The sequence below is a fragment of the Salvelinus namaycush genome, chromosome 23 (assembly GCF_016432855.1).
Source record: "Salvelinus namaycush isolate Seneca chromosome 23, SaNama_1.0, whole genome shotgun sequence".
NCBI lineage: Eukaryota > Metazoa > Chordata > Actinopteri > Salmoniformes > Salmonidae > Salvelinus > Salvelinus namaycush.
In genome coordinates, this window is record NC_052329.1 from 92,916 (window position 1) to 106,007 (window position 13,092).

At 42.8% G+C, this 13,092-nt stretch overlaps 1 protein-coding gene across 6 annotated transcripts in view; it reads left to right on the forward strand.

The window, feature by feature from the left end:
• The first annotated feature begins 103 nt into the window (after nucleotides 1-103).
• Nucleotides 104-13,092, forward strand: part of golim4a (golgi integral membrane protein 4a) — a 37,035-nt gene continuing 24,046 nt past the window's right edge. For 5 of the 6 annotated variants that reach the window (XM_038960958.1, XM_038960960.1, XM_038960962.1 and 2 more), the window contains exon 1: nucleotides 106-796. In XM_038960958.1, coding sequence (XP_038816886.1) covers nucleotides 610-796 — 187 coding nt within the window. In that variant the 5' untranslated portion in view covers nucleotides 106-609. Of the gene's footprint in view, nucleotides 797-13,092 lie in introns of all 6 variants that reach the window. The other variant, XM_038960961.1, reaches the window with a different exon arrangement.

Below are 13,092 nucleotides of genomic sequence, written 5' to 3' on the forward strand. Positions count from 1 at the left end.
GTTCCAAAAGTGTTTGACCGAACCCTGACGTGACCAATGAGAAAAGTAAATTCCGTGGAGGGCGGGTAGTTGGGTTTCATTGGGGAATGACTTCCAAAGTAGTTGCTGTTGGGTGGTGTCTTCGCTGCTTAGGTGACACGTAACTAAAGTTAAAGGTGCTGTAAGGCCTCGGAAATATCGGGATTTTGACTTCTACTACAGGGCTTGGCAAAGTCTGAACGCATTGCACTGTTACATCCTATCTGGGTTTGTTTCGGAATAGAGCATTGTTTCTACATTACCCACATTGACAAAGTCTGCTTCTCATGAAATATCGGAGAGAGTTTGCTGTGTGTAGTGTAGTCAAGCAGAAATCCAAGGAGAAGTAACAACAAACTGGGATTCCTTCGTGGATGTGGCTACACCGTGTTGTGGGCTAAAATGAGTCCAACATCTTCACTAAACTTCCCCCAACTCCAAAGTGTTTCTGCGCCCTCTGTCTAATAATGTTTGGGGACGACTGAGGTGATAAGGGGCTTGAGAGGTAGTAGTAAAAAGTTTAGCTGAACTTTCCACAGAAGTGACCGGGAGATTGCTTGTGCAGGCAGCGAGGAGAGGAGCTATTCAACCATGGGGAACGGAGTGTGTTCTCGGAGGCAGCGGAGAATCTTCCAGTCTCTCCTTCTAATCACCGTAGTTTTCGGGATTATTTACGGGGGGATGATATCGTATGAGATGCATAAACAGCTGAAGAGGACTGAGGCGATGGCTGCCAAGTACCAGCAGCATCAAGAGTCGCTCTCGGCGCAGCTTCAAGGTAAACGTTTTCCCCAGCCGACGTTTTAAAAGATAAGGAGAGAACAGTGGCGATTTCAGAAATTTTAATCTTGGTGAAGCAAACAAAACAAAAACTGTGCATGCCAGCAAAGCCACTAACAAACAACACTGATGAATAGATTATTTGCACTATAACGGTGACACACGGTGCACACCAACTGTTAGGGCCTACATAAAGCTGTCCCAACATCTTACCATTGCTATACCATTGCTACACCTGGCTATCAGCGGAGCCTTGTCTGGCAGCGAAATAGTTCTTTCAGCCTCATTTACTGCCTTTAAAAAAAATATGGCTGACTTGCTTAAACAAATGTGGTTTCTAATGACAATTGAGATGTACAAACTATGGCATATGAGGGGACAAGCAGATAAGGGGCAATCTGTAATTTCGATTAAGACATTAATTAGCTGGCTAGGATGGATGTACTCAATCGAATCAAATTTCAATCAAGTCAATAACTTTGTTTAGCACTTTTGAAATGTACAGTGACAGAATTCAGAACATGGGATGTTCTTAGTGTTTTCCCTGTACTCCAAGTCAGAACCATAGGATAAATAAAGGGGGCATATAAGCAGACAATGAAAGCTCTTACAATATTCGATGATTACATTTCTCAAAAACTGGTTATAGGCTACATGTGCACCACCAAGTCAGAACAGTAGGTGAAATTAAGAGGGGAAAATAGACAAAATGATTAGGGTGATGCACATGGGCTACTAACAGCTTACTATACAACATACACTTATTAGTTTCTTAGCTACAGTATAATTATCTCCCTGGAATATTTTTGTAAACATTTTTAGATTGAACCTTTATTTAACTAGGCAACTCAGTTAAGAACAAATTCTTATTTACAATGACGGCCTACCCTGGCCAAACCGGGACGACGCTGGGCCAATTGTGCACCGCCCTATGGGACTCCCAATCACAGCCAGATGTGATACAGCCTGGATTCGAACCAGGGACTGTAGTGATGCATATTGCACTGAGATGCAGTGCCTTAGACTGCTGTGAGACTCGGGAGCGAAATTACATAATTTATGCAGCAGCATACAAGACATTTTTGGACTCGCCTTGTTATGCTGTGCTCACTTGAACAGGAAGGTGGCGCAGCAGTCCTTCGTGGGCAAATTCTGCCATCAAAGTCTGGCATTCTCTGGATTTATGGTGCTTTCAAGACAACTGAGAACTTGGGGGAAAAAACAAGGTTGAATCGTGATGACGTCAGTGATCTTCAGGTCGTAGCTCTAGAAAGACGCCCTACTTCTGGATTTACAATTTCGAGCTGGATGACCGTTCAAAATGTATTTTCCCAGTCGGAGCTAGTTTTTTCCCCCCAGATTTCCCAGTTAACTTGACTTCAGTGAGTTCAAGACTTCGCAGAGTTAAGTTGTTTTGAGCGCGGCACAAATCATGCTTCATTGACAACGTGGCCAATGTTGATTGTTTATCATTTTAAACTTGCAAAAGAGACCCTTAATCCCAGATTTTGGACCACACAACCACTCCACTGAATAGCAGGCTAGTGATTGCTTTGCAATGCTTGCAGTTAGCCACTGATTCCTTCCAAACCACTCATTGTTGAATTTCCAACTTGTTACGTGATGTTTGTGCAATGGCCGATGAGCACCGATACGTTTTATCTATAATTTCTCGTCATTATTTCTCTTCATTGACAAGGATTAAAAAGGATTTGCCAGTATATTGTCGACATGATTCATGATGACTGCAAGCTAAGATTTTGAAAGTATCAGTCCAATCAAAGCTACTGTAGATATAACGTGATTTGACAATTTTATCTGTGGCCAATGACCTTGATTGAGCCTTCTTGGATGGGCACTTCTAATGTAACTCTATGGCAGCATCCATGGCAGCATCCAAGGGGCTTGAATTTTTGAGCTCTACCCTTAGATTTGGCAGTGAGATAGTGTCCCCGCGAGTGACAGAACACTGAGCCAATCACGGAGCAAATAGAGAACCTACGCTACATATTTTCCCCTGGCTGCCAAGCCACCACAGAAAGCACTGAGCTAGGCTGAAACACCTGCATTTTGGAGCTGCCTTCCTCAAGAAATCAAAAAAGAGACCATGTTTGTATGCAGCTTTATTAACTACATTAATATTATTTTACATTGTTTGCAAACTGATATGTGACATGTACTAATGCCAAAATAACATGCAAAACAAAATATATACTACCATTCAATTGTTTGGGGTCACTTAGAATTATTTTTTTTATTTTTTTTACAGAGAACCACATTTTTTGGTCCATTTAAAATAACATCAAATTGATCAGAAATACAATGTAGACATTGTTAATGTTGTAAATGACTATTGTAGCTGGAAACGGCAGACTTTACATTTTTTATGTAATATCTACATAGGCGTACAGAGGTCCATTATCAGCAACCATCACTCCTGTCTTCCAATGGCACGTTGTGTTCCAATGGCACGAATCCATGTTCATCATTTTAAAAGGCAATTTGATCATTAGAAAACCCTTTTGCAATTATGTTAGCACAGCTGAAAACGGTTGTCCTGATTTAAAGAAGCAATACAACTGGCCTTCTTTAGACTAGTTGAGTATCTGGAGCATCAGCATTTGTAGGTTTGATTACAGGCTCAAAATGGCCAGAAACAAAGACGTTCTTCAGAAGAACGTCTTTGTTTCTGGCCATTTTGAGCCTGTAATCAAATCCACAAACTCAAAAACAAGGACATTTTCTAATTGACCCCAAAGTTTTGAACGGTAGTGTATATATTTTTATAAAATCTATTTTAGCTAACAATGTGGGGCTCAAAACAGATGGGTCTCTGCCCCACCTGTCCAGAATGACGGGTCGCCACTGGGAGAGAGGGAGGAGTTCGAGGACTTTATTTTAATTACTTTCTTGGCATTCTTCTTTACCGATATCTGCTTTTACTAAAATATACAATTGTATCAGTTGCTTTTAAAACAATGTTGCGAGTGTCTCAGTTTTTCACGATCCCAGCGGTGGCTTCTTGTTGACTTAGTTGGCGCTGGCTGGCTCAGCTTACTGTATTGAAAGTAGAGGTTGACCGATTAATCGGAATGGCCTATAAATTAGGGCCGATTTCAAGTTTTCATAACAATCGGTAATCTGCATTTTTGGATGCCGATTTCTATTGCAATCCACGAGGAGACTGCGTGGCAAGCTGACCACCTGTTACGTGAGTGCAGGCAGCAAAGAGCCAAGGTAGGTTGCTAGCTAGCATTAAACTTATCTTATTAAAAAAAATCAATCTTAACATAATCACTAGTTAACTACACATGGTTGATGATATTACTAGTTTAACTAGCTTGTCCTGCGCTGCATATAATCAATACGGTGCCTGAAATTGTGTCACTTCTCTTGCGTTCAGTGTAAGCAGAGTCAGGGTATATGCAGCAGTTTGGGTCGCCTGGCTCGTTGTGTTCAGTGTAAGCAGAGTCTGGGTATATGCAGCAGTTTGGGCCGCCTGGCTCGTTGCGTTCAGTGTAAGCAGAGTCAGGGTATGTGCAGCAGTTTGGGCCGCCTGGTTCGTTGCGTTCAGTGTAAGCAGAGTCAGGGTATGTGCAGCAGTTTGGGCCGCCTGGCTCATTGCGTTCAGTGTAAGCAGAGTCAGGGTATGTGCAGCAGTTTGGGCCGCCTGGCTCATTGCGTTCAGTGTAAGCAGAGTCAGGGTATGTGCAGCAGTTTGGGCCGCCTGGCTCATTGCGTTCAGTGTAAGCAGAGTCAGGGTATGTGCAGCAGTTTGGGCCGCCTGGCTCATTGCGTTCAGTGTAAGCAGAGTCAGGGTATGTGCAGCAGTTTGGGCCGCCTGGCTCATTGCGTTCAGTGTAAGCAGAGTCAGGGTATGTGCAGCAGTTTGGGCCGCCTGGTTCGTTGCGTTCAGTGTAAGCAGAGTCCGGGTATATGCAGCAGTTTGGGCCGCCTGGTTCGTTGCGTTCAGTGTAAGCAGAGTCAGGGTATATGCAGCAGTTTGGGCCGCCTGGTTCGTTGTGTTCAGTGTAAGCAGAGTCCGGGTATATGCAGCAGTTTGGGCCGCCTGGCTCGTTGTGTTCAGTGTAAGCAGAGTCAGGGTATATGCAGCAGTTTGGGCCGCCTGGCTCGTTGTGTTCAGTGTAAGCAGAGTCAGGGTATATGCAGCAGTTTGGGCCGCCTGGCTCGTTGCGTTCAGTGCAAGCAGAGTCAGGGTATATGCAGCAGTTTGGGCCGCCTGGCTCGTTGCGAACTGTGTGAAGACCATTTCTTCCTAACAAAGACCGTAATTAATTTGCCAGAATTTTACATAATTATGACATAATATTGAAGATGGTGCAATGTAGCAGCAATATTTAGTCTTAGGGTTGCCGCCCGTTCGATAAAATACGGTACGGTTCCGTATTTAACTGAAAGAATAAATGTTTTGTTCTCGAAATGATAGTTTCCGGATTTGACCATATTAATGACCTAATGCTCGTATTTCTGTGTGTTTATTATATTATAATTAAGTCTATGATTTGATATTTGATAGAGCAGTCTGACTGAGCGGTGGTAGGCAGCAGTAGGCTCGTAAGCGTTCATTCAAACCGCACTTTCCTCCGCTGCCAGCAGCTTTTCGCAATGCTTGAAGCACAGCGCTGTTTATGACTTCAAGCCTGTCAACGCCCGAGATTAGGCTGGCAAAACTATAGTGCCTATAAGAACATCCAATAGTCAAAGATATATGAAATACAAATGGTATAGAGAGAAATAGTCCTATAATTCCTATAATAACTACAACCTAAAACTTCTTAACTGGGACTATTGAAGACTCATGTTAAAAGGAACCACCAGCTTTCATATGTTCTCATGTTCTGAGCAAGGAACTTAAACGTTAGCTTTTCTGGTCAAGAACTACAGGAAACGTATGATCTCTGTAATTGCAAACAAAGGTGTTTGTACCAAATATTAAGTTCTGCTTTTCTGATGTATCAAATACTTATGTCATGCAATAAAATGCAAATTAATTACTTAAAAATCATACAATGTGATTTTCTGGATTTTTGTTTTAGATTCCGTCTCTCACAGTTGAAGTGTACCTATGATAAAAATTACAGACCTCTACATGCTTTGTAAGTAGGAAAACCTGCAAAATCTGCAGTGTATCAAATACAGGTGGTCACCACCTGCAGAACCACTCCTTTATTGGGGGTGTCTTGCTAATTGCCTATAATTTACACCTTTTGTCTATTCCATTTGCACAACAGCATGTGAAATTTATTGTCAATCAGTGTTGCTTCCTAAGTGGACAGTTTGATTTCACAGAAGTGTGATTGACTTGGAGTTACATTGTGTTGTTTAAGTGTTCCCTTTATTTTTTTGAGCAGTGTATATATATATATAATTTTTTAAAATTGCTATCGGCTTTTTTTGGTCCTCCAATAATCGGTATTGGTGTTGAAAAATCATCAGTCGACCTCTAATTGAGAGGGTGGGTGGACTTGTCTGTTTGGATGCAAAACTCATCAGCAGAGTTTAGCACACATCATTCCCCACGCTAGGCTGTAGCCTAGCATAAATATGTACCGGGGCCTAAGGGGTTATTTTGAGTTTGGTCGAGAGGAGTTTCTTGATAAAGGATTTATGGCTGTATAGTAGGACACACACTTGGTAGCCTCAGTGTCCCGAGGCATGCTCTGCACCTCTGGAAACCTCACTTGCCACCTCAACGTCAGACGGGTCACTAGGCTAGCGTTCTAAACACGTAGGTCACTCCCTCTACAGACAGTTTCTCTAAGTAGGTCCTGGCCTTTAGATGATGAAACCACCAATCTGATGTTTGGTTGTACAGTTGTACTTTCTACGATAGTTCAATGTTCAATTTCCACATACTTTGTTATATAATTTAGGTTCGGCTACACACATAGTTCTTGTTCCATGTTTTAAATGTACTGTATGCCTGGTTGGACAGTGAAATAAGAATATGTGGACCATTTCAAATGGATTGGATAGCACTTCACTCACATTCTGTCAGGGGTAACTCCCTTCCAGCTCACTTTGGTGTGGAGTGGGGATTCTGTTCACTTCACTGTCATTCAATATGTACTCTGCTGTCGATAGCATTAATGTAGCATTAATAGCATTAACCTACAGTATATTTACAGACCGTTACACAGCCTGTGGGCGGAAAATGTATTCACAGTTTCCCTGTTTTAACAACAGAGCAGCTATTAACCGCTACTAGGGTTTTTGCTGGCCTCAACTCTGCCAACGGCTCTGGTAGCCGAGTTGTACTCAGTAGACTGCTCTCTATTTAAAGGTTCTCTACGCGGCATTTAGCAGACACACTCATGTGGAACATTTTACAAGAACTGCATTGAAGTGAGAAGCTAAGTTACGATCAAAGGGATTTTTTTTTATCAGTCAGAAATACATTGTTATATTATACATTATTATATTATACTAATCTGAAATTGGATTTTTCTTATGAAACAGCAGAAGGGTGAATGTTGTAGAGACACTAGACAGTGAAACATAAGGACGAGTGTTTTATTTTGATTTCCCACTGAAAGAGAAAGAGGCCACTGAGGATGTCCCTGGAACTGTCCTAAAAATTCAACCCTCACTCGTATCACATACTCACTCCTGTGTGTGTATGTATGTGTGTGGGAGAGAGAAGGATATTATTTCCATGAGGAGAGAGACCTTGCATGCTCAGTCATCTCTTTGCCTTCACCAGTTGTGTTGGAGGTAGGTAGGTATGTATACCCAGGTGTAGAGTTGTCTCCCGGAGGAGAGAGGGAGGGCTCAGTTAGGGACACCTGAAGGAGAGAGTAAAAAGACCCCCTGGAGGGCTATAGTACATAGAGATGATGTCATTGTTATTATACATTATGTAGGCATCATGGTAAACTTACCCTGTGAGATGAGAGGAGCCCTGACAAGACCCCTGGGTTCAGATGTCCTAAAGGCCCTTCCTCTCAGACCAACACCTACCTGGTTTCTCCCCTAGCCAGGTGAGTAGTTAGAGTACGGGGAATTGAAGGTAGCCTACCTGTAGCCGACTACACAGGTCCCATCTGCACCTGTAGAATGCCGCCCTGTCTGTTTGAGGATTGAGACAGATCTCACCTGTATAGGGTTGCCCAGTTGAGAGAGTATTGGAGAGATGGACCTGAGCCCAGCTCTACCAACCAGAGGTCCAGTCCCTACTGGTCTGTCTCACCTGTATAGGGTTGCTCAGGTGAGTAGAATCACAATGGAGGTGGAACCCAGCCCACCACACACCTCCCCTTGAGGCCCAAGAGTTCTGGGAGAGATCTATGAGAGTGTGTGATCTGACTCTGGGCCCAGTTCACTCCAAAGGTCAACTTCATAGTGTGCCTTCTGTTCTCTCTCTCTCCATACACTTTATCTGCCATACGGGACTGTATTAACCATTGGGGGACTCACTCTTATGGGACCTCTGTTGCCATGCTCACTGAGCTGTCAGAGTAGCACCGTTAGCAGGTAGGAAAGTAATAGTGTTATTTTGGGTGGTTTAAAGGTATAGTGTAAATGAAGGGAAATTGAAGGGAAAAGACTCTTTTTTTTTTTTCACTTTAAAATCTATGCCAAACAAAAACCATTGATTTCAAAGTTTAACAAACCATACAACTCTATGCACAAGGACTACTTTTAACAATTTCCACCAAAAAATGTCCAAAATGAATTTAAAGCTGCACTATGCAGAAATCGCTCTGCCATTTCCTGTTTGCAAAAATTCCAATACTTTGCCTAATTTCAGTTTGTGACAAAACAAGCACTCAGTGTAGAGAACCATTGTACCATCTGAACTACTGTGATGTCTTTTCCATATCCACAAATATTTTCAGCTGTTTGAAGCCGGTGTACAAAACCCTTAACAAGATTGGACCCTTTAAAAAAAAATAAAAAAAAAAATTCTGCTAAAATGACATCCCCAAATCTAACTGCCTGTAGCTCAGGACCTGAAGCAAGGATATGCATATTCTTGATACCATTTGAAAGGAAACACTTTGAAGTGTGTGGTAATGTGAAATTATTGTAGGAGAATATAACACAGTAGATCTGGTAAAAGATAATACAAAGAAAAAAACGTGTTTTTATTTATTTATTTTCTTTATTTTCCCATGAAAGGCAAGAGAAAGGCCATTATCTGACTTTGGACTCTAGGCGCACTTTAGATTTTGGCCACTAGAAGGCAGCAGTGTATGTGCAAAGTTTTAGACTGATCCAATCAACCATTGCATTTCTCTTCAAAATGTTGTATCGAGTCTGCCCAATATGCATAATTGGTCTGAGCCGATCCCGAACTTTGGTGACGGATTCCGGTAAAATCTCTCAGGTTTTTATGCAACCACGTATTTCAAAAACTCTTTATATATCTGCTCCGATTTAATATTAAAATATGTCTGCAGAAAGAATGGAGTGTCAGCTATGATATGACACATTGACTTTTGGAAAAAATCTATTTTTCTTATCAAACTACAGTGAAGTGGATTTACACCCGGTAACGGAACTACACCATGGGTCTCTGATCTGTACTACACAGAAATTAATAATTACAGATGTTTCACACGTTTGGACATCACAGTGCGGCACAGTAGAGTGCAGTACAATACAGCAGAGCATAGGGTAGAGTACAATGTACTGTACTCTACTTTTCTTTACTGTATTGTATTGGACTGTACTCTATGCTCTGCTCACTGTACTGAAGGGAGGACAGTAGCAGGTGACCCAACTGGTTTGTGACTTATGATTTCCCATTGTAGCCAATTCAGTTGCAGTAATTCACTTACCAATTTTGTAACTCAATTACAAGTTTTAATCACTTAATTAATAAACACAATTGATATCAGTAAAATCACTAAGACTAATCGGTAGGTCGACCATTACTTGTTACTTCTGTGAAGTGAGGGAGAAAAATGTTAATATCTTCCAGATATGTGGGTTTTTTGGTAACGGGATTTCAAGGCAATATTTCTTAGACTTACAGACGGTAAACAATTTATCCAAAACAAATGAAACAAATTATGTGTTTATTAGTTGGCAGGGGTCTTTATTTCAACATTACTGTGTTTTAATGTATTTCTGAAACCTTTAAGACTTTATCTGGTAGATGTTGTCGAAGACCCCTTTCCCATCTGTTTATCCAGAAATCAAAGCCTTTATTTATGCCTAATTTTTAAGATGGAACGTTTTAGAAACATTTATCTTTGCCTTTAATTTCCCCAAAATATAGACTCTTTGCTTTCATTTGACACCCAATTTGATAACCTCCGATGAATTTCCCATGTTGGTGATCATGGGTCCTTTTAAATGGACATGTCCTGAAGCTGCTGAGATTGAGACCTAGGAAACGGTTGTTTTTTCCTGGAACAACAAGGCTTTCTCTTGGTCTGTTCCTTGTACAACAGGGCTTTCTATTGGTCTGTTCCTTGTACAACAGGGCTTTCTCTTGGTCTGTTCCTTGTACAACAGGGCTTTCTCTGGGTTTGTTCCTTGTACAACAGGGCTTTCTCTGGGTTTGTTCCTTGTACAACAGTGCTTTCTCTGGGTTTGAACACTTGACTCACTGTTCTAGACTTGATTCAGTGCCTCTCCACCCTGCCTTGCCCCCTTCCCCTTCGTTAGCCTCTCTTCCCCTTTGTTAGCCTCTCTTCCCCTTCGTTAGCCTCTCTTCCCCTACGTCAGCCTCTCTTCCCCTACGTCAGCCTCTCTTCCCCTACGTCAGCCTCTCTTCCCCTTCGCCAGCCTCTCTTCCTCTTTCTTAATTTCCTCTCCCTTCTCTACCTCTACTCTCCCTACCTCCTTCACCTACCTCTCTCTTCTGTCTCCCAGTAGTGTGAGTTTTTGCTTCACAGTTTGACTCTGTCCTGGCTTCCCCTCACTTAATCTATCGAGCACCGACTGGCTTGTCAGACAGAGATGCATGGCCTAACCTAAGAGAGATCACTGGGACTGAGAAATGAACGCAGTGGAGCTATAAATCTCAGACTGCTCTCATGTCTCTGTTTTGGTCCCTGGTAAAGGTATGGTCCCAGTCTATGGGTGTCTCTCAATAGTCTAACCTTTCTTCCTCTCTTCATTTCCTTCACCCACAACTAATCTGAGAAGTGGACAGGTGAAAGTACAGGTAGGGCTTCCTTCTGCCATATTGTGCTTCCGGTCCCCTCGTGTCCAGATCAGTGCCCGTATTGAGATGTAGCCTACCCAGAATGCATGTTGTGGAATTTAACCCTAGCATTAAAGGGAGTTAGAAGCACTGTTGCTCTGTTTAATAAGTACACACTTTAAACCTGTGATGTTGAATGCATGTACACTAGGTCTTTGTTAAGCTGCCTATTGTAATAAAGTGACTGTAAAGGCACTCTGATAACAGTAAAGGCACTCTGATAAGGAAAGGGGATACCTAGTCAGTTGTACAACTTCATGCATTCAACTGAAATGTGTCAGTATCTGTAAGGAAAAGTTGAATCTGCTGCTCAGATTTTCCAGGTGGTATTACAGGGAGAACAGGTGGGGTATTCCAGGTGGTATTACAGGGAGAACAGTTAGGGTGGGGTATTCCAGGTGGTATTACAGGTAGGGTGGGGTATTACAGGTAGGGTGGGGTATTCCAGGTGGTATTACAGGTAGGGTGGGGTATTCCAGGTGGTATTACAGGTAGGGTGGGGTATTCCAGGTGGTATTACAGGTAGGGTGGGGTATTCCAGGTGGTATTACAGGTAGGGTGGGGTATTCCAGGTGGTATTACAGGTAGGGTGGGGTATTCCAGGTGGTATTACAGGTAGGGTGGGGTATTCCAGGTGGTATTACAGGTAGGGTGGGGTATTCCAGGTGGTATTCCAGGTAGGGTGGGGTATTCCAGGTAGGGTGGGGTATTACAGGTAGGGTGGGGTATTCCAGGTGGTATTACAGGTAGGGTGGGGTATTCCAGGTAGGGTGGGGTATTCCAGGTGGTATTCCAGGTAGGGTGGGGTATTCCAGGTGGTATTACAGGTAGGGTGGGGTATTCCAGGTAGGGTGGGGTATTCCAGGTGGTATTACAGGTAGGGTGGGGTATTCCAGGTGGTATTACAGGTAGGATGGGGTATTCCAGGTGGTATTACAGGTAGGGTGGGGTATTCCAGGTGGTATTACAGGTAGGGTGGGGTATTACAGGTAGGGTGGGGTATTCCAGGTGGTATTCCAGGTAGGGTGGGGTATTCCAGGTAGGGTGGGGTATTCCAGGTGGTATTCCAGGTAGGGTGGGGTATTCCAGGTGGTATTACAGGTAGGATGGGGTATTCCAGGTGGTATTACAGGTAGGGTGGGGTATTCCAGGTGGTATTACAGGTAGGGTGGGGTATTCCAGGTGGTATTACAGGTAGGGTGGGGTATTTTCCTTGGGTTTTCATGGTGTCACTCTAACCGTTTAAAGTCTGGGGAAACACAAAGGCCTGGTGTTCTGCCACACAGTGTTTACGGCCAAATAGCATTCCAGTTTGCTCAGATTTTTGGTTAATTCTCTCTCTTTCTTGCTATATATATATGTTTATTTATATATATATATATATATATATATATATATATATATATATTACTGCTCAAAAAAATAAAGGGAACACTTAAACAACACAATGTAACTCCAAGTCAATCACACTTCTGTGAAATCAAACTGTCCACTTAGGAAGCAACACTGATTGACAATAAATTTCACATGCTGTTGTGCAAATGGAATAGACAAAAGGTGGAAATTATAGGCAATTAGCAAGACACCCCCAAAAAAGGAGTGATTCTGCAGGTGGTGACCACAGACCACTTCTCAGTTCCTATGCTTCCTGGCTGATGTTTTGGTCACTTTTGAATGCTGGCGGTGCTCTCACTCTAGTGGTAGCATGAGACGGAGTCTACAACCCACACAAGTGGCTCAGGTAGTGCAGTTCATCCAGGATGGCACATCAATGCGAGCTGTGGCAAAAAGGTTTGCTGTGTCTGTCAGCGTAGTGTCCAGAGCATGGAGGCGCTACCAGGAGACAGGCCAGTACATCAGGAGAGGTGGAGGAGGCCGTAGGAGGGCAACAACCCAGCAGCAGGACCGCTACCTCCGCCTTTGTGCAAGGAGGTGCACTGCCAGAGCCCTGCAAAATGACCTCCAGCAGGCCACAAATGTGCATGTGTCTGCTGAAACGTTTATATGAAAAAAAGAAACGTCCTCTCACTGTCAACTGCGTTAATTTTCAGCAAACTTAACATGTGTAAATATTTGTATGAACATAAGATTCAACAACTGAGAAATAAACTGAA